We start from the raw sequence: 26342 nt of genomic DNA on the forward strand, positions 1-26342 counted from the left end.
TTATTAAAATATTTGAAACAATTGTTTAAAGTTAAATATATTGTATGTTTAGTAAGAACTGATCCAATAAATTGTAAGTAAAAGTCAATTTTTAAAAATATTTTGATAAATGTATAATTTAAAAGTTAAAAGTTAATGACTAAAGAAGATATAATATCTCAACATATAATGTTGAACCTAAAAACACATATTAATATGTTATTTCATACATTTATTAATTATAATTAGTATGCATATCTAAATTTTAAAACTATAACAGTATTTATTTGTTAAAACTTATAAATTTGTATTTTTATAAATTTCAATTAATGTTGTCTCTAATTAATATATATATATATATATATTTCGCTGTATAACTAATGTATATAACTATATATAATATCAATTATATTCAAAAAGATACTAATTTTATAGTGTATTTTGAAAAGTTAATTCAAAAAAAAGTTAATCTGAATATTTAAAATAATCAAATATTTAATTCACGTATTGTTTTTATAGCGAACAGTCATTATCCGTATTTTCATTTATGTAATGTTTGTTTGAATGGCAAAACTTGAATTTATTTTAATGGCAAATAAAAACGCATAAAATTTTAGGGGTAACTAAAAAAACTAATAAAAACATTGTTTGAGATGACGTGTGACTCACAATAATAATGATTATTAAAAAATATATGACATTTTCCTATATTATAATACTAAAAATGCACTTACCTTAATTAAAATGTTTTGTTATAAATCATTTATTGTATACACATATTTTAATTGTTTAATTGTTATATTCATATTACAATTATTTACTATACTAATTATTATAATAAAATATTTAAATATTTTAAATGTATAGCATCTACTTCATATTAATTTTCAATTTAGCAAATATTTAATATTTATTATTTTTAATAAATTATTTGATAATAAATAAAAGTAATAGATTTATATTTTTAAAATATATTTAAAATTATTTTTTATATAAGTATACATCAAATAAATATTAAGTAATATATTTTATTATATATCAAAAGTATGATTATGTAAAATAAATTCGATTATAAATATTATATGGTATACTTAGTTTATAAAATAAAACTAACATTATATTCTAAATCATTTTTAATATAATATAATAAATACAGTTTAATAATTTAAATTTAAAAAAATAAAACATTTGACTAATTCAAAACAATAATCTTTTATTAACATGTAATTTTTAAAATAAATTTTTATTGCAATTATAAATATTAATTAGTTTCATTATAAAAATGTTTATAAATAATAATAATTTTATATATTAAGCATTGGTTATAATACAATATTTATTATAGCTGCATAGACAGTTAAAATATTTTTTTATGTATAAAAACTATTTAATTATTAGTAAAAATCGATAACTAATTATACCAATAGTAATATATTTACGAAAAATGGTATAATACAGTAGTGTTTACTTTTAATTTAACTTTTTTTATATTTGGATAAATATTGATTTTTTGTTTTGTTATACGCTATCTCTGATACTATGTATGTTTATACGGTTATACTGTATTTACAAACATATATACTATATATATAGTGTTTTACAGACAATTAGGACCACAAACTTAAAAGATTGGTCTCGAATTTGACGGCTATTTTTAATGACTCATTAGTTTTAACAATAATGTTAGTAAAACTAATTGTAATTTCAAGTATAAGACTATTTTCTTATCTCTTGAGTCAACTGTTAGAGCAATTTATATACATTAACTTTAATACAACTATTTTTTGTATAATTTAAAAAAAAATTTATCTTTGCATATATATATATTTATTTAAATATCGATAAAACACAACTTATACATATTATTATTATACTCTATTTTTATTATTATTATTACTTCCATTTAATTTTACAAGCAAATTGTAATGTTCAACAAAAAATAAATAAATAAAATGTCAAATATTAATACAATAGATTTTATCGAAAACAAACTTAAAAGAAATCTATTGTAGAAAATAAAATTCAATTTTAAAGAAATAATATATATATTGAATAATATATTGAATAACAGCCAACAGAGTAGTGGACATACACTCGACGCCAACTCAATGATCATATCTTTTGTTTACAAATATTATCATTGATTTGCGTATGTTTTTAATAAGACGCGTATAAATTGATAAACATTAATATATACTATATATCAGCAGTGATCAAGATAGTGATTTCTGATTACTTTTGATTAAAATGCACTGTCGAAGCTTATGGTATATTATAATATATTTTATCTAGCTCAAATAGACTGTTACATATTTATTTTAATTAAGTAGTATATTTAATTTAATATTATATAAAAATGGTTATTTAATTTATCTATTATAAATAAATCAGTGGATATCTTAATAGTGATTTTTGATTGTTTTATTAAAATATATTTAATCTAGCTCAAATACACTGTTACATATTTTTTAATTTTTTAATTACTCTTATTTTTTGCAATTCAATAGTGTATAAAATTAGTTATTAAATTTGTGTATTATATTTTTTTGTTTTTTAGCTTGATCAGTAATTATGTTTTTAAAATAAGGGACCGTATAATCATTTGATAAGGCCTGCTATATATTATACATATAATTATATATAATACTAATATCTATTTATTGACATTTATTATGATGAATAAAATTGTCATTATATAAGTTGTTCATAAATGTTAAGGTTTATTGTGAAATCTTGAAACTACTGTAAACAACGAATATATATATACAGTATTTATAGGATTTTCATGAATTGATATCATTATTAAATTTAAACAAATGTATTACTTGTTTCTTTGAAATAATATAATAATTTATTTAATAAATAACCAAATACTACAAGAATATAATGATTTTAAATTAGATTTAAATTCAATTTTCCAATCAATTTGATTATAAATTATATTATATTAGGAAATCGGAAACCTTTTGCACAATTGAAATGTATATTGAGTTTACTTTACGGCGATTTTCAAAATTTCAAAGAAATGTATCTCTAAGTCACTCAAAATTTTTTTATATTGATTTCATTATTTTTTGTGTTTAGATTTGTTTTCAATAAAATTGAAAATTGATTTTATTTGTTGATATTATATTGATATCTAATACATAATATTTTTTAATTTAATGATTTTATTTTTAAAAGCAAATAACTATTTAAAAATAATTACTGATATTTGATCAGATTGTAAAAAGCTAATAATTTAATTTTAAAAAATTTTTGTAAGATATTATTTTAGTATTAGTGTATAAAAATCAATATTATAATATAATTTAATGAATGTTTATATTATTATTTATTATATACCAAAAGTATTTATAAAAATAGTTATTTTTTGTAATAGCTTACACTTAATTTGTTTACAAAAGATAATAATTGTTTCATTCAAAGATTATAATTAAAAAAAATATCATAAAAATTTTTCATTAATTTTACTCAAACGTATACTTCTAATTAAACTTATATATAATACTTCATATTATACAGTAATACAGTATATTAAAAGTTAAAACAAAAAATGTTTTAAAAAATATATTTTAGCGATATTTTTGAATCCCCAATGAATAACTCAATTGAATTGAATAGAGTGGCCAACAGTTTCAAAGTTCATCTCTAATTTATGAGAAATAATAGACATTTGGGAACACTATTCACTTCACATACGAATTGCTATTTATTTACATACAGTGTTAGTGTGTTGTGTTTGTGTCTATAAAATATAAAAAATAGTTATAAATGATATCTGAAAATAAATGTTGAGTCGGAAATATTTTTACTGTTTTTTTCGAAAAATAAATTTTTATAAAAATAAATGAATTTACAAATAATATTATTTCGATAAACATTTGTAAATTAAAGTTACAAAAGGAAAGTGTATATTATATAGAATATGTATTTATTTATTGTATCTAAATTAAACATTATAGTTCTAGTTTATTTTATATTTTATTTTTATTATTAAAGTAAACAAATTTATAATATTTGATACATTATTATAAGTTTTAATTTAAAATTTTATAAATGTCATATAAACATTTGTATAAAATTACATTATTAAACTACATTTATATTATTGGATCAATTGATAGGTCAGCAAATAAATAAAAAATAGCAAAAATATATTGTCTCTTATTTTATATAATGTAATTGTAAACAACAAATTAAAAATAACGCAATTTTGTATATTAAGTTTTTTTTAAAAATATTTAAATATGAAAAGTTACATTTAAAAAATTAAATATTTAGTTATACCAGTATATATTAAATTTTATTTGTTTTATTATAAATAATTACTATGAAAGTTAGATAATACATTAATACACAATTTTTAATATTTTCAATTTTTATAAAAATATTTATATAACTTTATTTTAATAATTTTAAGATTATATTATTTTTATTAGTAAAATATTTAATTTAAAAATTAATAACAAAATATATAGATTTTTGTAACAAAACAGTTATGCTATACAGGTTAGAGACCCTTTAGATTATATTAGATAGCAATTTATAATATTAATGTTTAAACTATATTTTATCAGATATAGAAAGATATTATTAAATAATGTTAAACATACAGTATATTTTATAAATTAACTTAATTAACTATTTAATTTAATTATTGTTTTTAATTATATAATCAAATACAAATATATATCAGACTATTATATTATTAGATTAGAAAATATATTTAGCAAATTTTATTTTAATAATATCTAATAAAAGTTATTTATTCATATTAGACTATAATATTAATAATAAGATATAAGTACCATAAAAATAATAAAATAAAATATTTATTTAAGTAATTTTTTTTATAGATACTTAACTAAACACTTTAAAATATTATTATTGTTTATTATTATTATTATTATTATTTAAATTATAAATTTAAAAGTTTAATCCATATCTACTGTATAAGTGAATCGACTTTTAATGTAATACCTGTACATTACGTGTCATTCTCATCACGTGATGAAACGTGACCTCAATATATGAATACAATTACTGCATAAAGTTATGAAACTATTGTCAAAATATTAAAGTCTTATATTTAAAAAAAGAGAGTAAATGTATGATTATTTAGTAACGTTTAATCATTTAGATAATCTGATTTTGATTTAGTTATAAAATTTAAATAAAATTTATAAATATACTATTTACAAATATTAGTATACTGTAAATATTTGCCTTAATATACTGAATATATTATATTTAATTCATAATTATTTTAGTATATTAATAACAATTATTAAAGTATATAATTCAAAAATCTAAAACAGTAGCAATTATTATAAAGAACTGTTTAATAAATAATATATTTAATATTAATAAAAACATCCTTATTTAAATAATAATAATAATAATAATAATAATAATAATAATAATAATAATAATAATAATAATAATAATAATAATAATAATAATAATAATAATAATAATAATAATAATAATAATAATAATAATAATAATAATAATAATAATAATAATAATAATAATAATAATAATAATAATAATAATAATAATAATAATAATAATAATAATAATAATAATAATAATAATAATAATAATAATAATAATAATAATAATAATAATAATAATAATAATAATAATAATAATAATAATAATAATAATAATAATAATAATAATAATAATAATAATAATAATAATAATAATAATAATAATAATAATAATAATAATAATAATAATAATAATAATAATAATAATAATAATAATAATAATAATAATAATAATAATAATAATAATAATAATAATAATAATAATAATAATAATAATAATAATAATAATAATAATAATAATAATAATAATAATAATAATAATAATAATAATAATAATAATAATAATAATAATAATAATAATAATAATATAATAATAATAATAATAATAATAATAATAATAATAATAATAATAATAATAATAATAATAATAATAATAATAATAATAATAATAATAATAATAATAATAATAATAATAATAATAATAATAATAATAATAATAATAATAATAATAATAATAATAATAATAATAATAATAATAATAATAATAATAATAATAATAATAATAATAATAATAATAATAATAATAATAATAATAATAAATATACCGTATATAGCTTAGGGTAATAATATCATTGATAAAATGTTATATCCTTATAGATTATACAATTGTTGAAATAATGAATTAGCCATATCTTACTATATAAATATATAAGTATTCTACAATTGAAACTGTCCGAAATTAAAACAAATTTTAAAGTTAATTTATTCGAAAACTACAAATGATAAAAAATCATAAAATTTACATCTGTTTCATTGATTATCGCCTAATATTTAGGTAAATAAACAATGTCATTTTAAAAAAATTTTCATATGTATTTTTTGCAAAAAAGTAAAAATGACATTTTTTACATCATGTTATAGTTTTAATTGTAATTTGTTTAAACAAATATTTAAAAATACAATTTAAAATTAATCTTAAAGTACACTAACAGGACTATATTTACAACTAACAATAACTTTATATTCAGACTCTTTTATTGTTTTTTAAATTCTTTAAATCACATACTTTTAAATAAAATAAGCATCATAGATTAATTCAATTGTTTTTTTATTAAAATTTAAATATTAAATATAAACTATTTATTATATATTAGTATATATGTCATTTGATATAATAATTATAAAATTGATAGATATTTTCAATCAAATAATAAAATATGTTGAAATAATCACACATAACGAAAATTTTTTAGTTTTAAGATAAAATTATCTACTTAAATATAAATTTGTTTTTTATAATTCTACTTATCATTAGTAGATACTTATATACATACTATTCATGAAAGAAAATTAAATATATCTCACTTAAAGAAAAAGTTAGACATAATTTTATAAGATATAGTACATGATTCAGCAAATTACAAAAAGTCATTATATTTATTTTTATATATTTGTCATTAAGAAGAAACAAGCTAGCTCTAACAGTGTGGCATTTAAAGTCAAGTATATTGTTAGACGGATAACATGATAACTTTAGATTTTTAACAATTATATGTAACAATATAATGCTAAACAATTTAGCTTTAGTTCTGACAATTATTTTATTATAAAATTTTAAATATTAATATTAAAATTTTGAAAACTTTTCTGAACAATCATCTAGGCTAATATTATTTAATGAAATATTATCACATTGGAATTTATTATTATAACATTTAAATAATCACTATAATTAAAAAATTTGTTTAGTCAAATTTGAATGTCTTTTACTAAAATGATAATAATTGGTAAAATATAGAAAAACTAAATTCAAATAATTGTAAAATGTAAATATAAATAATCGACCTTTTTTATTTAAAAAGAATCACATTTTTATCTTTATTAGTTGCATCATAATAATAACGTAAAAATTGATGTACTAAAACGGTCATTACTTGTTATATAATGCTTATATATATATATATATATATATATATATATATTTAATTATATATTATTGTAAATATATTTTTCTAATTGAGAGTTTATTCATCGCAGGCTGTAATTAATTAGTCTATAGTATTACAGTATTCATATTTATTAGTATTATACTGGTTAAATTAAATTAAATTCATAAATTTAGTAAAAATAATAATTATTATTATAATTAATCCAACAATTGATGGCAATTTTGTAATATTTATATTTACTTCTATAATAAAGTTCATTGGTTTTTCACATTTTGGCATACATTTAGTTAATTAGTAATTTCTATATATATATATTGTATAATATGGATTTTCTTAACAAAAATATATTATTTTAATATATATTTTTTGAATAAAATATAATACATAACTACTTGTATAATCTCCACGAAAGTAGCGCATAAAATATATTTATATTATATCTAATTTATTGCATTGTTTAGCAAAGGTGTGGCATTAATTTCAATTATATTGATGTTAATAATAAAACTCGAAATTTTGAATTTTTATGTTAATAAAGTGTTGGCAAAAAAGAGAAATTTATAAAATAATAGAGAAATTTCTAGAAAGTTTCTAAAAGAAATTTCTATTTATGGGATCCCAATGTTAATTTTGTTCTCTATATTTGTTATCTTGTAACATTGTTTTTTACTAGTATTTTACTAGTAACTTAGTATTTTAATTACTAATTAAAGTAAAAAATTTATTTATTTAATTATATTAAACTATGATATAATAAAAGATCAATAAAATTTTACAAAAATGATTATTATTAAATAATTATAATTATTTATATAGGTATCCCATTTGTCCTGTATAATAGAGTATTACATTATATGTACATTATTATATCCCATTAATATATTTATAGTATTATAATAGCTATAGATATGGGTATCCCATAGTACATATAACAACAAAGTAAAATTTCTATAGAAATTTATTTATGAGAAATTTTCTCAGGGAAATTTATTAGAAACTTTCTATTTGCCTTCTTTCCATTATATCTCTAAATACATCCGATCAACAAATATTTTATATTTGTTGAAACAATACATATATGTATATAAGTATTAATATTATATGTAATATGAAGCTCAAGAATAACAAAAATTATTTTTCTTTGTAATGACATATAATATGTTGTAATTAATATTGAATTATTAAGTAATAATATACATAACATATGTAATTTCTATGAGAATATTTTTTATAAATAATATTATCAAATTTTTCAATAATAATTTGTCAATGTCATAAATTTTTCAAATGTTTTATTGTTTTTTTTAAATTTAATCAAAATTAACAATTTGTTTATTATTACATTTAATATTATATAAATATAACTATAAAAATAATTTTTTTAATAAAATGGTAAAAATAAATTATAAACTAAAATATAATCTTAATTTAAATTTAACTAAAATTAATAAGTTTTTAAAAATATATTTAACTTAATGATTGAGTAAATTTGTCAAAATTCATAATTTTATTCACAAATTTTACTAAAAGTGTTATAATCATATAATTCACAAATACAGTAATAATAATTATTATTAAAGTAATATAATTAAATTATTACATTTTATCATATAATACAATAACTGTATGCTTTATGTGACTTATATAAATGATTGCAATGAATTAGTTATGTTTACCTATTTTCTAATATAAAATATGATGTTTGTATAAAAACAAATAATTCATAATTTAATAATCCATTTTAAAAAAGTCGATACAACAAACATGTAATACAATGTGACCTAATTTTGTTAATATTAAAATTATTATGTCTCTATTATAGTGTTTACTTGATTAATGAAAAGATTAAATTTTACTAAAATAAAAATTAAATTTTTTAATATTTAATATAATTTTAAATAGTTTAGCTTTGAATTTATGTTAGAATTTATATTTTAAATGATTATTGTATATTTATCATGAATAAAAATTATATATTCACATTAATAATTGTATTAATAACTATTTAGAGTTAAAATAATACAATAGTATATTAATAATATGTGGTAACTTATTTATTATAAACTATTTAATATTGTTTTTTATAGTATATATGTTTTTATAATTTTGTTTACTGTATTTCTAGCAACTTATGTAATAACAAATTCCCAGAAAGACTGTAACTTTTTTCTTGTTTATTACTATTAATTTGTTGTCAATTTGTTGTTTTTACTTTAAGAATCTATAAGTTAAGCTAAAGTACATTATTAAGAAAAAATATTTTGTAGCAATTATTTGACCATTTTATTAATGTCGTCTTAAATTATATAAATCATTATTTTATCTAACGATATTTGAAACGTGTATCAAATATACAATTAATTTAATTTAGTATTAATTAAGTATAGATAACTTTTTGTAATTTAAAAGTAATATTATTTAGGATTTAGCAATCACTTTTTATATATTATATTTAAAATATTAATTTTTTAAAATATTACATTTATAAAATATTTAATTTTAATTTAATAGTTGCGAAATTTTGTAATAAACATCCGGTTTAAATAAATGATTACTTTTTAAATTAAACTAAACATTTGTTTATTTCATTTTATTTTTAAATAATAAATTTAATCCAAATGCCAGACAGCTTAAGACTGATTATATAATACCAAATGTTATATATTATAATATCAACGATAAATCATTTATATTTGTTATACTAAATTAATTTTACATGAATTATACCCACACAATAGCAAACAAAATAAATTTAATTAGATCTGACCATTTTACTATCAAAACTATTTTCTATTAGATTTATATAATTATAATTATATTTTATATTGTGTTTATGTTAATTACTTTGTTATATTAAAATGTCAATGTTTTAAATATGAATTAAAATAAAAGTAAAATTAATTTTTTCCCCATAAGTTATGTATTAGGATTCAGATCTCAAATTCAGATTCAGTCTATTTTATATTATTTTACTAACGGCTTTAGAGAAAAAGATAAACACTATATATAAATATTAATCTCTATAATTATAGACATTGACATACTATATGTATTAATAAACTCATTTAAAAATAATTGGCATTTTTGGGATATAATACTATAATTTTTACTATTCATCTTTTTCAATCAGTTAGAAATTGCATTGACATTAAATATAGTAACAATAGTTGTCATAATAATAATAGTAATAATATTAATAATAGTAATAATAATAATAATAATACGAGTATATAAAGTATGGAGATATTATGAGTGCAATCATATGTATTTATAGTCAATATTATAGTCGACAATAAATATCAAAATAATAACAATAAAAGGATATCACGACATTATGTAGTGGTTGTCAAACATTAATAAAATGCATTACAATATTGCATTCAATTTTGAGATTACAGTCAAACAATTACAGATTAATTTAGAAATATTTGTTCAAAAAAGTCATAGTTTTTAAAATTTATTTTCTATAAATAAACAATTTTAGTGTATCATAAAATAATGCTAACTGCATAAATTAGCGATTGTTAAAATTTATAAAATTTACATTTAGTCATAAAATATTAATAGTAAAATCAATTTTTAATGTATTATAGTTAAATTATTCAAATAGAAAATACATTGATAAATTATTTAAATATATATTTTGCATTTGAAAATACGGTAAATGTTAGTATTAGATAAATAATTTTTTATTTCATTTGATTTAATCCGATGTGTGATAGATGCTTATAATTTATTTATATCAAATGATTTATTAAGATAACAAATTGATCATGGTTACTTTCATTGGTATATTCATGAACTAAAAAATAGTAAATACAGTTACTGTAAAAAAGGTTTTTACGTCAAAAGCATTGTTATTTTGTTTAGCATTTAAAAGATAATATGTGTTATAATATAAATAAATAATAATTGAAATAATAATATTACAAGTTTTATACATTAAATTATTATTGCTATTATAGTTATTATTATTATTTAATTCCTATTTTATACAATATATGATATATCGTATATTCTTATTACTTAATGGTTGCATAACATCTATAACCTAATTTGTCTAATAATTGTTATATATTTATTACATTATAATAGGATTTATAACTTATCACATATTATAATAGAATAATTTTGAAAAATATTTATTCGTATTTTCTGTTATGAGATTATATTTCAATTTATAATAAAATTTTATAAATTTATATTACATTGTATAATATAAGTATAATTGTATTGATTTCCACAAAATTTAACACAAATTTTATAATAAAATATGTATATATTTGATTGAATCGTGTGGTTAAAGAGTCAATGAATTGAGTGCACAATTAGATCAACAAATAGTGTTAGCAATCGGACAGTATGTATGCCATACCACCAAATGTATGCTATTTATTGACATTATTTCCATTATTACCGTTAATTTATTATTATTTGTGAACTCCTTTATCAAACATCTGCGTCACTATAAAAATATAACTCAAGAAATAAATCAAATGACTGAAAGATGAAGATATCATTTGCTTTTCTCTTTCGTGTTGTTATCTCTTGTGTTATATAAAAGTAAAATAAATAACAATTTTCTTTCACTATCTTTATCTCAATGTCTATCACTCTTGTAGTTCGTGTATTGCATTCAAAACAATTTTTCCCAACAATTTTAGTCCAAAATTTGGGGTTCACTTCACAATACAATTCACAACATTTACATTCTATTTATTTTAGACATACTATGTGTTTGTGTATTAACTGCTTATCGTTAAAATCTGTATTATCTATTATATCTATTATATCTATTATATCTATTATATCTATTTACTGTTTATAAATCAAATTCATTAAATATTAGATTATTATTAAAAAATATATTTTACATTAAATACATTTACAATAATTGTTATTAAATAAATATAATGTAACTACATTTTCAATTTAACTAAAATTTCAATTTAAAATTAATAACTTAGTTTAATAGTACATTTAAATAAACTTTTGCAAAATAACAATTAAATGTTTATAAAATGTAAATTTAAATAAATATTGTGAATATAAATTTATATGTAAATTAATGAATAATATATAGATTATAACTAATAGAATAATATTACAATTTCTTTGTTTTTTTTTTGTTGAATAAATTGTAAATATTTATTCAAAATATGCTTATTATATACAGTATTAAACGAAAATTGTAATAACTTAATTTTAAACAACATTTATACATAAAGTTAGATATTATAATATTACTTTATATTTCGTTAAAACTTATAAATAATTTATATGCATTACGCACAACACATATACTTTAATAATAAATTTTTATTTGAACTATTAATTTAAAAATAACATTTCATAAATTTTGTATACATTTTAAAGAAATACTTGACCAACTCATTGAAGTATTTTGTATACAACATGACTAACAATTTTATAGTACTGTATAAATTAATTGATGTTTTTTTGTGTTATATACAGTATATTAATATGGCTTATATAAGATCTAATATAATATTTGATAAATTCAACCAAACCCTTAACCGTATGAATAGATAAAAGTGCTGTCAAAAAGTTATTAACCAGACATAAAGTAATAGTCTATTAGTTTATTATTAGATGATTTGTCTAAAGTAAATATGAAATAACGCCCGGTGCTTACTATTACTATAAAATATTTATTAATTAATAAATAAACATTTATCTCTTTATTAGACTGAATGAAAATTTGAGTATTTTGACGTAAAACTTACTATAACTATAATACGTCATATTTAATCAAATAATTATTAATTATTTTATGAATAATAAAATCGACAATAATAATAATAAAATAATTAGTAAATTAATTATTAATATGTCATTAATGTTAGTTATAAGACTAATAAAAACTATTATTTTTGGATTTTGTAACACATGATTAAATAAATATGATAAGTATTAATAATTAAGTTTAAGTTATAATTATTATAATATAATATATATAATATAATTAAAACACAACATTATTTAATAATGAATTATAATAGTATTAATAGCAATATTTATGAGTATTTATTTTAAAAAATAAAGCTATCATTTATTGTACTACAGTGTAGTATATTTTATTAAGTATTATAATGTTTAGTAACTATTGTACAAACAGTAATGCTTAATAAAATATTAATAGTAAAACATTAAAATAGTTTTTATACTTTTAATATTTTTAAAATTTTTACGACCTATTTTAATTTAAACTAATTTACATATAATTAAGGCTATGATACTTATAATAATAACTATAGTAAATAATAGATAGTGATTAATTAAAAAAGTTTTTTTAAATTAAGATAAATATATTTTTAAAATTTTATTTATTTAAAGATTATTTTTTATTTTAATATAAATCAATCAGAAATGAAATAATTTTATTTATTTATTTCTAAAAAAAATTAAAATGTTATTTGATTTTATAATTATCTTTAAAATATATTTATTCAAATTTAATTATAAGTCAGAGATTTTTGACATTTACTGTACATGTTTGACATTACCGTCAAATAAATAATTTTTTTAAAAACTTTATTTAATGTTAATGGTATATTATGTTTAAAATTATAAAATTTCATTTTTTTTATCTATTATGTGATTAATATTGACAAAAAAAACAAGTGGATTATTTTATTGTCCAAATGTTATTATATTAAATAGTAAATTAAATTTGACAATCTTTTAGTTTTCGTAACAAAATTTAATGTATTTGCCAACCAATGCAATGCCATAGCAATGAACTATTAAATAAGATTTAGATATTGCACAGAAAATATTTAAATTTTTCAGTTAAATGTTAAATTTAATTGACACCAAAAAATAGTGATATTCAGTGATTTCATGTTTTGAATGACAAAATACAAAACGCTTTAAGTTGTCGTTGTGTTTATTATTTACTGTCTTTACGTACTGTGAGACCAGAGATTTGTGAATCAATAATGTCTTTACTTTGAAGACTACATCCAAACCTAAAATAATATTATGTGTCTTCTCTCACATATATATATATATAAATCCGTGACTTGAATGTCATTTTAGAGTAGAGCTCAGGCCTACGCAATCTAACCGATCATATACTGTGTGTAATACATTATATCAGATATTGTAGATTTAATGTTTGAAAAAATATATAATTTTATTTCAATATAAGAATAATAAAATAACTACAGTATTATTAACTATTATTATTATTATTTAATAATAAAATAAAGGTTTTGTTATTATAAATATTTTTTGAAATTTGTTTCATAAAATTTCAAGATTAGTTTTTATTAGATTTTTGTATTCTGAATATATTCTTAAAATACAAAATAATTTCTGAACATTTTTTCTACAAGAGTTTAGTTATAAATTTTTAATTAAATATGAAAAAGATAATTGTTTGAGATTTTTTATTAATTATATTTAAGAAATTATTAAGTTTATGATATTTATTATTATTTTTTACTTTAATTATAGTATAGAAATATTATCAATATATGAAGTTGATGTTTGACATTGAAGTGTTCAAGTATTATATAACTTTATAAAACTATAGATATCAATATTTATAAACTGATTTGAATTTAAATATGGTTTTTTAATTATTTAGATAAACTCTAATTTATTTTACTTTAATAGATACACATAAACGTTAATGAAAATTTAAAATAGTTACTTAACAATAATTATAACTACAGTAATACAATATTTAATATAAGAGTAAACCAGTTAAGAATGCTAGAAAGCATTTTCAGAAAAAAAACTTGAATATCATAAATAGGTTGAAAATCATTATTTTGTATAATTATAGCGGCTATATAGTAACATAAAAATTTAAAAACTGGTCAAATATACATAATTTAAATATTGTAATGTAGAGTATCAAATGACTAAATAAATAACTAATCATTCTTTTGCCGCCATTTTTTGAAAGAATAAAATAATATTTTTGATTTATTATATCTTATTTTTGATGTTCTATACAATTCTAAACTTTAAAATTTTTACCTAAATTTTTTTACTTTAACCGCCATTTTCTCTACGTTCCCTAAGAGATATCAAAAATTTGATGCAACTTTTCAATACATTATTTGTAGTCCTCTAACCGAATCTGAAGTCAGAATTTCAAAATTCGCAAAAAACTGCTACACACTGACAGACAGACACACAGACAGACAGACACACACACACACACACACACACACACACACACAGACTCAAAAAGGCATTATAGATTTCAGTAAACAAAACTTTTCAAGTTCTTTTTGAATATACAGTATGTATAATAATTGTTATAGAAATGTAAATATTATGAAAATTATTATAAAATATAGTAATATTTATAAAATATAGTAATATTTATAAAATAATAATATTTTAAATTAATTTTTATGTTTATATTTATATTAAACTGTAGACATTTAATAGCAATAGTATCTTAATAGTATATTTTATAAATCAATTTATTTCTAAATATAGATATTTTAAACAAAATAATTTAAAAATAACAATCTTTTTGCATTGCAATTACAATATTTACAAAGTTATTAAACATTTAATGTAGAAATATATATAGAAGTATATACTGTATTATATACTTCATATCATTTATATAATACTTAATAAAATATTGTAAACAATGTATAATAATAGTATACATATTGTGATTTAAAAGCTAAGTACTATTTTTTTAAATAACTATTTATAACAATTTAGGGAAAATATTTACTTGTATAGAAACTTATTATAATTTTTTTAAACTAAAAAGTTTATTTTTATGAGTTTTTTTACTTTAATAGAAAATGTTTCAATTGTATAAATTAATACTATATTTAAATTAGTACAGTATAATGCAATTAAAGAAATATAATTCTATTATATTTGATAACTGAATTACATTTTCTTGCTTTTTAAACAAATTTTTATTATTATTATTATCTTTTTTTCTTTTTAATTGTAAAAGTTATTATAAATTTATGTGAATAACAATGATTTTTGAACAACTCTTATAACTTATAAAAATAATTTTATAACTTTCAAGAATTTCAAACATTTTAAATGTTTTCAAATATTTTATTTGATTTTTTATTTTATCAAAGAATAATAGATAAAATTATAATAAATCATGTAATACTAGTTTATAAGGTTAACTTGCAATTTATTACTTTATATTTTTTTAATAATTTACTTCATAATTGTTAAAAATAAAATTGCTATATTAAAAAAACATTTAAATAAATTAATAAAATTTATAAATATAATTATGTTAACAAATATAATTAATTCGATAAATTTTTTAAAAATTTTATAATCTCTTTTCATTAATGATATTTAAATATTATCTAAAAATGAACATTTTCTTTATGTTTTTAGTACAGTATTTTGTTTGTAATATTTATTACTTTTATAATTATGGCAATAATAAAACCATAAAACTTATAGTAAGAAGCAGTATATTATTTTTATTTTGATTATTCACATTTTATTTAATATATGTTAGACTATGCAAAGTTATTACTATATTTTATCATATTTAAAATATTTAAATATTTATTACATTACAGATACGACTTATAATTTTTAAAATGATTGGTAATATTAGATAAAAAAATTATTTTATCAGTGAAAGCTTTTATAAAATTATTTATAAAATTCAAATGTTATAAAAACTGATGCCTATATTTTACATAATATTGAATGTGACATTTACTGTATATATATATATATATATATTAATAATATTAATAATAGAGTGTTCAAATTTTCCAAAATTTACTATATTTGATGTTAATAATACATTGCAAACTATATGCGAAATATTAATTGCAAATTATATGAAATGTTTAGAAAACACAAATTTCTATGTATTTGAAAGTTAAAAATAATGTAAATTTATATTAATGCTGAAAATTGATTCATTAAATATTTTGTCACAAATTTTAACTTTATCGACAGTTTTTTATAATAATGTTGTTGACTAAATTTTATACCGGAAATTCATTATTTTAATATAATAATTTATTATGAATATTGTAAAATCAGGATAATATAATTACTATATATTTAGTTATTAATTATATTTTTAAATTTAAATATATATATATATATATATATAACTAGTTTATATGTTTTCAATATAAATATTTTATATAATATTTATTTATCAATATTTATATTTAACAGTAGACCCGGAGCGGTGTCATCCAACTCAGCCATTTCGTTGTCCGGGAGATAAATTAAAATGTATTTCAATTCAATATCTTTGTGGTGAGTATAGCATTGTTTGAAAATTATAAATAATTATATTATTTTTATTAAATAAAATATCAAAATAACTAATAAAATATATAATTATAAACCATTAAAGACGGCGCTCCCGATTGTCCCGACGGTTACGATGAAGACTCATCTCTATGTACTGCAGGTAAGCATTTGTTTTTATGATTGCATTTAACTTATTATACATTATTTACTGCTCTTTTGTTAAATATGTTTAATTAGTAAATAAGATTAATGAAAAATAACAATAAAATTGTTATAAATCTTTAAAAAATTATTTAAAATAGTTTTATATGATTATCATAAAGTATAATTTAATTTAATATTACACATTAAATAATTTAGTTCATAAATTTATTTTTCAATCAATAACTGTATTTTTCAATTAAACATATGGCTTGTGAATCTGTGTATTTTCTCTAAACTTTTTATTATTTAATTAAAATTAAGTTATAAATTTAAATAATATCAGATAAAAAAATTAATTTGCTTATCATATTTTTAAGTAACATAAATTTAATTTATTTTAAATATTTTTTAATAAAAAATAATAATTTACAAAACTATTTAGATATTAAAACTTTTAGCATTTTAAAAAATAATTATTTATCTATATTTATTAAATACATTATATTCTTAAACAACATTTTACTAATCAATAACTAAATTACAATTAATATAATACTTAAAGAAGTTTACATAAAAATATCCAAGGTTATTAGTTATGCACAAAATAATCATTCATTTTATTAATTGAAAATTTATTTAATAAATAACATACACTTTCACATTGAATGGGGTTTTTGTTAGAAAAAGCAATAGTTTTTATTATACAGTATTTAATAATGTATTGTATTGTTTGGTCTGTAATGTCAGTTAGTGTTTGTTTGCTTATTGGTTAGGGTTTGGGTTAGGATTGTAATATTATTGTAAAGAAATTCTAGATATTTTGAATAATTTTCTAAATAAAATTAGAAATTTAGATTTATAATTTTTTTAAAAAAATATATGTAAAAATTAGTGAACATTTTGCTTTTTATGTAAAATTTCTACAAAAATTTGTTGTTACTCTTGGGATTGTCCGGAAAAATACTGGACGTTTACTAACCCTACTCGTTGTTGTTGTTATGTCTATGCAATGAACAGTTGGTATTGAATGGTATACCACTGGTCTCTGATAGCACACCGTATGGCAGATAATGAACCTCAAGTATCTCAAATGAAATTCATGTTTCCATCAAACTATATCCTAGTTTAGTAGCAAATACTATATAATAATAATAATGGCAAACCATGTCTAACTGTGCCAAACAAATAAAATAAATCATTCAATAAATAAATGTTTGCATCAAATCAATAATTAAGCAAAAGATAATTTGCGGCACAAATATAGCAAAAATATCATTTGGTTTATTATGTTTATGGAAACCCCATTGCTATTCAAATTAATTATTAACAAACATTTTTTACATATATTTTCGATTTAATTTATAGGATACGCTGATTATACACAAAAAAATTGAATCACATTTTTATTTTGTATAAAATTTATAGTTAAGATATATATATATATATATATATGCTGTATATATATATAATTATACATCAAATAAAAGATAGTTTAACAATTGAAGTCAAAGGAAAAATGCTTATATTTGCACAAAAGCAACATATAGTTAGTGATTATATTTTGTAATTTTTGTACACAATGTAAGTTTTTTTGAATGTTTTTTGAGATGATTTTTTAGTACTCAAATTATAAAAATATATCCTAAAGTTATACAACTATTACATCAATATTTTATATTTATTAAATATGATATATCATAGTATAACTATATTTATAAAAATGTCTCAAATTGACATTTATATATAAATATATCAACATACAGTATATACAGTATTTTTAAATAAAAACTAATAGTAAAATAAAATGCATGTAAACGTCAATAAGTAATGATAATGGATATCTAGATAATGATAGTTTGGTTTATTGTTATATCTATCAATATTTTATTACTAAATTGTATGATTGTATGTAAGAATATATATATTAATATATATAATATGTATGTGTGAGTGTGTGTTATATTTAAATATCTTTAGTTAGATATGACGTAATAGTATTTTACAATTATATATAATTAATATATTGTTGAATACTGTTTTTTGTCTTTACCACCACTTGCTTATCACTACTGCAGAGATCATATCTATCATCTGATTTCTCAAAGACCTGTTGGGTGATCTCTTTAGTCAATTACAGGTCTCATATCGACCACAATGTAGTTGACACTGGGTTTGATTGTTGATAGTTCAGTATCGGTCTCATAGCGTCCCTCTTTGTATACCTGACCGGTTGATTAAGACATTATTGTGTTAATTAATCCTAATTTGAGACTTAACCTAATCATAACACTTAGCGCAGTCAGACTGATCCCTGTCTACTCAAGTCATAACAATATAAATATAATTTAAATTATATATTAATAATGTACATTGCTCAAATCATTTATTTTAAATTATATGGTTCAAAATTAATTGATTTAATCTTACTTTATTAAGTTGTTTAATATAAACTAAATTATAAAAAATAAATAAATATCTTATTTACAATTAATGTTTTAATCAATACTTTATTTTATTAATAATTAGTATAAAACGTTTTGTTAAAAATGTAATATTTTTAATTTCATTTATATATATTATAAATATAATAATAATGTTTTTATATTTTTACAATATTAAATATATATTATAATAGTTTATTATACTATTGTATCTAAAAAATTACATTAAATTAATAATAATTTAGATAAATTGTTAATAAATTTTATTTAAAAATCGTTACATTATTAATATTAATAAAAATAATTATATAGACTATAATTTTAATAAGTTAATTATAGCATTTATTCAAATTAGTTACATTAATATATTAGATATTTAAAGTTATATTATTAATATTAATAATAATAACATTGCAAATATAATACCATATAATTTATGTAATAATATTTTATTTTATATCTATATTAATAAGTGTATAAAATTAACAATTAACTGAAATTTACTCTAATGTTTTACAATAATTATAAAGAGTGTAAATTTGGATCGATTGTAATTTTAGTATATTATAAAATTATGGTTTATATCATTGTGATGTGCCATTTATTAATTAAAATAAATACAATTGAAATATAAATATTAAGATTAATATACTTTTTAATGATGATATTGTTATATAAGATAAACATATTATGAGATAATGAGACAGTAAATCAAAGCCGGCACCAGTTGTCACCAAATATGAAAGATTTTATTTTTGTATTACAATATATAGTGAATACACTCAAATCATGTTAATTTTATACACATTATTTAATATACACTATATGTATAAAGTATATATTTATTCATATATCTATTGCATAAAAATGCACTATTATATTTAAATTTAATAATATTGTAAATACAATACAAAATAACATATGTTATTATTATTTTACTCGTATTTCCACTAATTTTTTATTCATATATAGTTATGAATATACTTTGTTATATCATATATACAGTAAATACATTACAAAAGTACTGTATAACACAGCATACATACACACTCTATACCAGAATATTCTGTATTTTATGTGTGTTTGTGTTTTATACATAATCTAAAGCTTGATATGTTTTCGCTGCTAAGTAACACAAATATTAAAATATATTATACGATATATAATATACATTTACATACGATATGTATATTTATTGTTTAAACAAGTTTTTTGAATAATTTTTTTTTAAATTTATACGAGTATATATATATAATAATAATAATCATTATATTAAAAGAAAAAAAACATTTTTAAAATTAAATTAATCAATTTCTGGTTTATCTTTTTGTATTATATATACATTGAATTTATTATTAATGTCAGTCTTATATAAACATACAAAGTATTAGTAAACAAACAGTAGTTTTATCACACATTTTCTCTTATGAGATATCGCTTAAGAAAATCGATTAAATGATAAACAAAATAATAATATAAAAAAGTAATGCAAAAAGTGATGATTAAACAAAATCACAAAAATGTATTATTATTTATACATTTATAACTATACCAGTATAAGATTTGTTATAATCTTTTAAATTTAAATTTTAAAAATAAATACAGTATATTATTCATTTGAAAATATTAAAAATATAGATTCATAAAATCTTATTTTTGGCATCTTTTAAGTTTTCATTTAAATAACATAAACTTTTTAAATAATGATTATAATTACTATTTTTTTAAAAAAGTAATATATGTTGTTTTTTAATTTTAATATAATTTTTAATTAATTAATTATTTTTTTAATAAAAAATAACACGGTTGCTATAGTGTAGTTTATAATTATATAATATATCTAAATTATGTTTGACGATCGATAAATATTGCATAAATATTGTACTTATATTTCTACTAGGATTGCATATTAAAAAATATTATATAAATTTTTGTTTTTATCTAATTTAATGCATTAGTGTTGGCAAAAAAGAGAAATTTATAAAATAATAGAAAAATTTCTAGAAAGTTTCTATCAATGGGATCCCCATTTTATTTTTGTTAATTTTGTTATCTCGATATTTGTTATCTTGTATCAATACATTGTTTTTATAATTAAATATTAGTATTAGTATTTTAGTTATTAATTAAAGTAAAAAATTCATTTATTTAATTATCTTAAACTATGATATATATAATTAAATATTACAAAACTGATTATTATTAAATAACTATAATTATTTTATATATAGGTTTCCCATTTTAGTGTAGTATATATTTAATAGTATAATATTATATGTATAGTATATTATATTAAAATAGCAATAGATATGTGGATCCAATAGTATAACAATAAAATCAAATTTCTATAGAAATTTATTCATGAGAAATTTTCTAGAAACTTTCTATTTGCTGATTTCTAAATACAACATATAATGCATTATAATTAAGATTAACAAATGATTTTTATTTGTTTTTATTTTGATATTCTGTTTGAATTCTATTTGATATTAAAAACTAAATTTTTATATTCAATCTATTATTACTATTTGTAATATAAAATATGTTGGATTTAAGTTTATATATAAAATCGCATAATAGATTAATTTTTAAAAAACAAATAATTTTAATTATCTAAAAAATAATTTGTATTTTTAACTTTTAATATGTATAATTAAATATTAATCTTTTTAATATAATAAAACTTATTATAATATTTTATTCTTAATATTACTAATTTTTTATTAGAAATTTACATAATTATGATAATAGATAATCTAAAAATTGAATTATATGGAAAACATTATCTACTTTTATAATTATATTTAATTTGAATATTTTAAATAAAACGAGTTTTTTCAACTACTAAACTAAATTAACAAACAATTGTATCCATACGTTATACGTGTTTATGCATTCAATATATTAAATATGCAAATAATTATTACAAATACATTTTTCCATTAAAATATTTATTAATAAAATTGTTTTAACATTTTAAAAATTATTATTTATTTATATCTATAAAGCAAAGAGACCTCCGGTTGAAGAGACGGCTCAATTTCTGCAGACACTGTTAGCAAATCATGGACCCAATTATCTCGAAAAATTGTTTGGCAATAAAGCAAGGGATGCATTGGCACCACTCGGCGGATCTCATAGAGTGGCCGTTGCTCTTTCAGGTGCGTCTCCAGACATATACATGTCTACTAATTTATCGGTATTTTTAATTTTGGTTTTGTCTGTTTGATTGTTTGATTTACCAAAAATAACAGAAAGTGAGACAATAGAAGATTTTGGTAAAGCTCTTCATCTGATGCGAAGTGATTTGGAACACTTGAGGAATGTCTTTATGGCCGTAGAGTCCGGTGATGTCAGTCTATTGAAGTCTTTGGGAATCCGAGACAACGAGTTAGCAGATCTTAAGCTATTTCTCGATAAATTAGTCACCACTGGATTTATGGATTAAACCCATGGATTACATGAACCCATAACAACACAATAGATTAGTCACCGATTGATATCCCAATTCTTTATCATCCCTTAACCACATTAACACACAATTCATTATAAATTAGTTTATAATTTAATTAGAAATTAAATAAAAAAACTGTTTTATTATACGATAGCAACATTTCAGCGTTTTCTGTAAATTTGTTTTTTATATTTATGTAAATCATAAAAATTTATTTTTTAATTATAAAATAAGTAACAAAATGTTTATTAAAGATAATCACAAAAAGAATATACTATTTAATTGATAATCCAAATCTAAAGGTCATTAAAAAATATTTTACGATGTAATGCAAAATACTTTTTAAATTTAATCAAACTTTATAAAAACTGAACAAAATTTTTAATAACATTTTCCATATATAAAATGATATGAATAATTTGATTAAAATATAAAATTTAATTTATATAATTTCTTTCGTTATTTAACAGCGTTGGTGTGAAATAGCTTTGAGGGCTTCTAACAAATGGGATGTGATTTATAGATATATATACTCTATATATATGTATAGTATGTATAATATGAAATGATAATAAAGTTAAAGTTTAGGTATAAATTAATAAAATAAAGTACATATTATGTATAAATTATATGTAGATAAATGAAATGTGTTGTAACCAACATTTTTGCTGCCAGTTGTTTGATGTGATGTTTACTATACTGTATATAGAGTAATATATTTTGTTATAATAATATAAATTAATTTTAACAAAAAACTCGAATTATTAAAATATAAAAATTATTTATTTTAATTTTATGGTTTTTGTTTTTCTTAAACATTATTAGACTAATAATTTTCTATAGGTAGATTAAAATTGATTGCTATTTTTAAAAAAAATAATATTAGATATCTATGAACAAAATACTGTATATTTATTAAATATTAATGTTTTATATTTGATCATAATATTATAATAAATATTACCTATCAAAAGATATATGTTTTTAAACAAATATTAATGTAGTGATTATCAAATTTTATAATTTATGTTTATAAAAATAGTTATATTTAAATAAAATAATATATAAATGAGAACAGAAATGCTAATTGTTGCTATCATTGTATAAATAAACAACAAATATGTATAAAATATGAATTGTTAAATTTATGCATAATATTTTATTATTAATTATTATTACAATTTTTTTCATTTATGTTTATTAAAATTATTAAAAAAATATGTTGTGATGTAAGCAATTTACATATATATATAATATACAGTATAATAACGAAACACACTACTAAAATAAAAATCAGTTTAATTTTGGATTTAAAAAAATAATTTACGTGTCATTTAAAGTCTGTGTTGTGTTTTAGTAAAAAATATTTTGAAAACACATGAATTACAAGACTTATACATAAAAAACTTTAAATTTATTTTAATGATTAATTCATTTCATCAAATCAAACATTAATATTAAAATCAATATATAGATTAGTAAATGAATTTATTGCTGTATTTAATAACACAATAAGTTTGTAAAAAAATATTTATAAAATTCTGTTTTTATATAATTGTTTGATTTATTTCAAAAAAGCCTAAAAAACTATTTCTTGTATTTATTAATAAATATGTATAACTTTGATAAAAATAATATTCATTTACTATAATAATTATTGTATAAAAATAATTTAATTTATTGTTAGAAATATATATCTTATATAAATACAGTATATTTTAAGTTCATATAAGTCATTATTTTTGTCGAAATTATCTTTTATTAATAAAATCAGTTTTAATTTAACAAATTGTTAAACTAACGATTTTTAAATATAATTGTTTTTTCATTATAATAATGATTTGTTTGAAGTCAATACCAGTACGTAATATCAAACAGTATATACAAAATTAATGTTTTTTTGATAAGACAAATAAAATAAAAAATAAGAATAAGGACTTGTTTTCACCGATTAATACCATATGTCCAGTAATATTCCTAACGGATACCTACTGTACCGGTAAATGTTATCCAACTAATAAATAGTGTGTTTTATCGGTATTAATATTTATATAACTGTAATCACATAATCGGTTCGTTAAGGATCAAAATTTTCTCTTATTGTAAAATATCAATAACTAAAATTGAATTTCAAACATTCAAATTAGTGTTACAGATTTTGTCCCAAACCCTTATCAAATCACGTTTTGGTTTTTTACAATCCAATCACATCACGTCTTGCAATATCTTTCCCGTTTTGTTCATAAATTTCATAAATATATAAAAATTATAAAATTTTAGAATTTTTTTAATATTAAAAATAATTATAACTGAAATTTAATTAATTATTATAAGTAATTATCATTAATAATTAATAAAAATAAGATTTATAGTAATTATATCAATTAAAAAATAATATATTTAGTATTTTAAAGACCAATACGTGACAAGATCTTTGAAGACCAAGATCTTGTTGTGCAACTCTAATTCAAATACTTTTTTTTCAATAATGTTGAAAACTTTTTTTAAACTAAATTAATTTTTTAGACAAATGTTTTGGTCAAAAATT

The 26342-nt window shown here is 17.3% G+C and overlaps 1 protein-coding gene across 2 annotated transcripts in view; it reads left to right on the forward strand.

Annotated features, from left to right (window-relative positions):
* Window positions 1-23971, forward strand: part of LOC128952977 (IDLSRF-like peptide) — a 134827-nt gene extending 110856 nt beyond the window's left edge. Inside the window, exons 3-6 of one of the 2 annotated variants that reach the window (XM_054298458.1) lie at window positions 17678-17758; window positions 17859-17915; window positions 23349-23501; window positions 23595-23971. In XM_054298458.1, the coding sequence (XP_054154433.1) occupies window positions 17678-17758; window positions 17859-17915; window positions 23349-23501; window positions 23595-23788 (485 nt within the window). In that variant the 3' untranslated portion in view covers window positions 23789-23971. Of the gene's footprint in view, window positions 1-17674; window positions 17759-17858; window positions 17916-23348; window positions 23502-23594 lie in introns of both variants that reach the window. The other variant, XM_054298456.1, reaches the window with a different exon arrangement.
* The last annotated feature ends 2371 nt before the right edge of the window (window positions 23972-26342 follow it).

This window comes from Oppia nitens, unplaced genomic scaffold, assembly GCF_028296485.1.
Source record: "Oppia nitens isolate AA-2021 unplaced genomic scaffold, nextdenovo-longstitch-racon4-pilon3 scaffold1_pilon_pilon_pilon, whole genome shotgun sequence".
Lineage (NCBI taxonomy): Eukaryota > Metazoa > Arthropoda > Arachnida > Sarcoptiformes > Oppiidae > Oppia > Oppia nitens.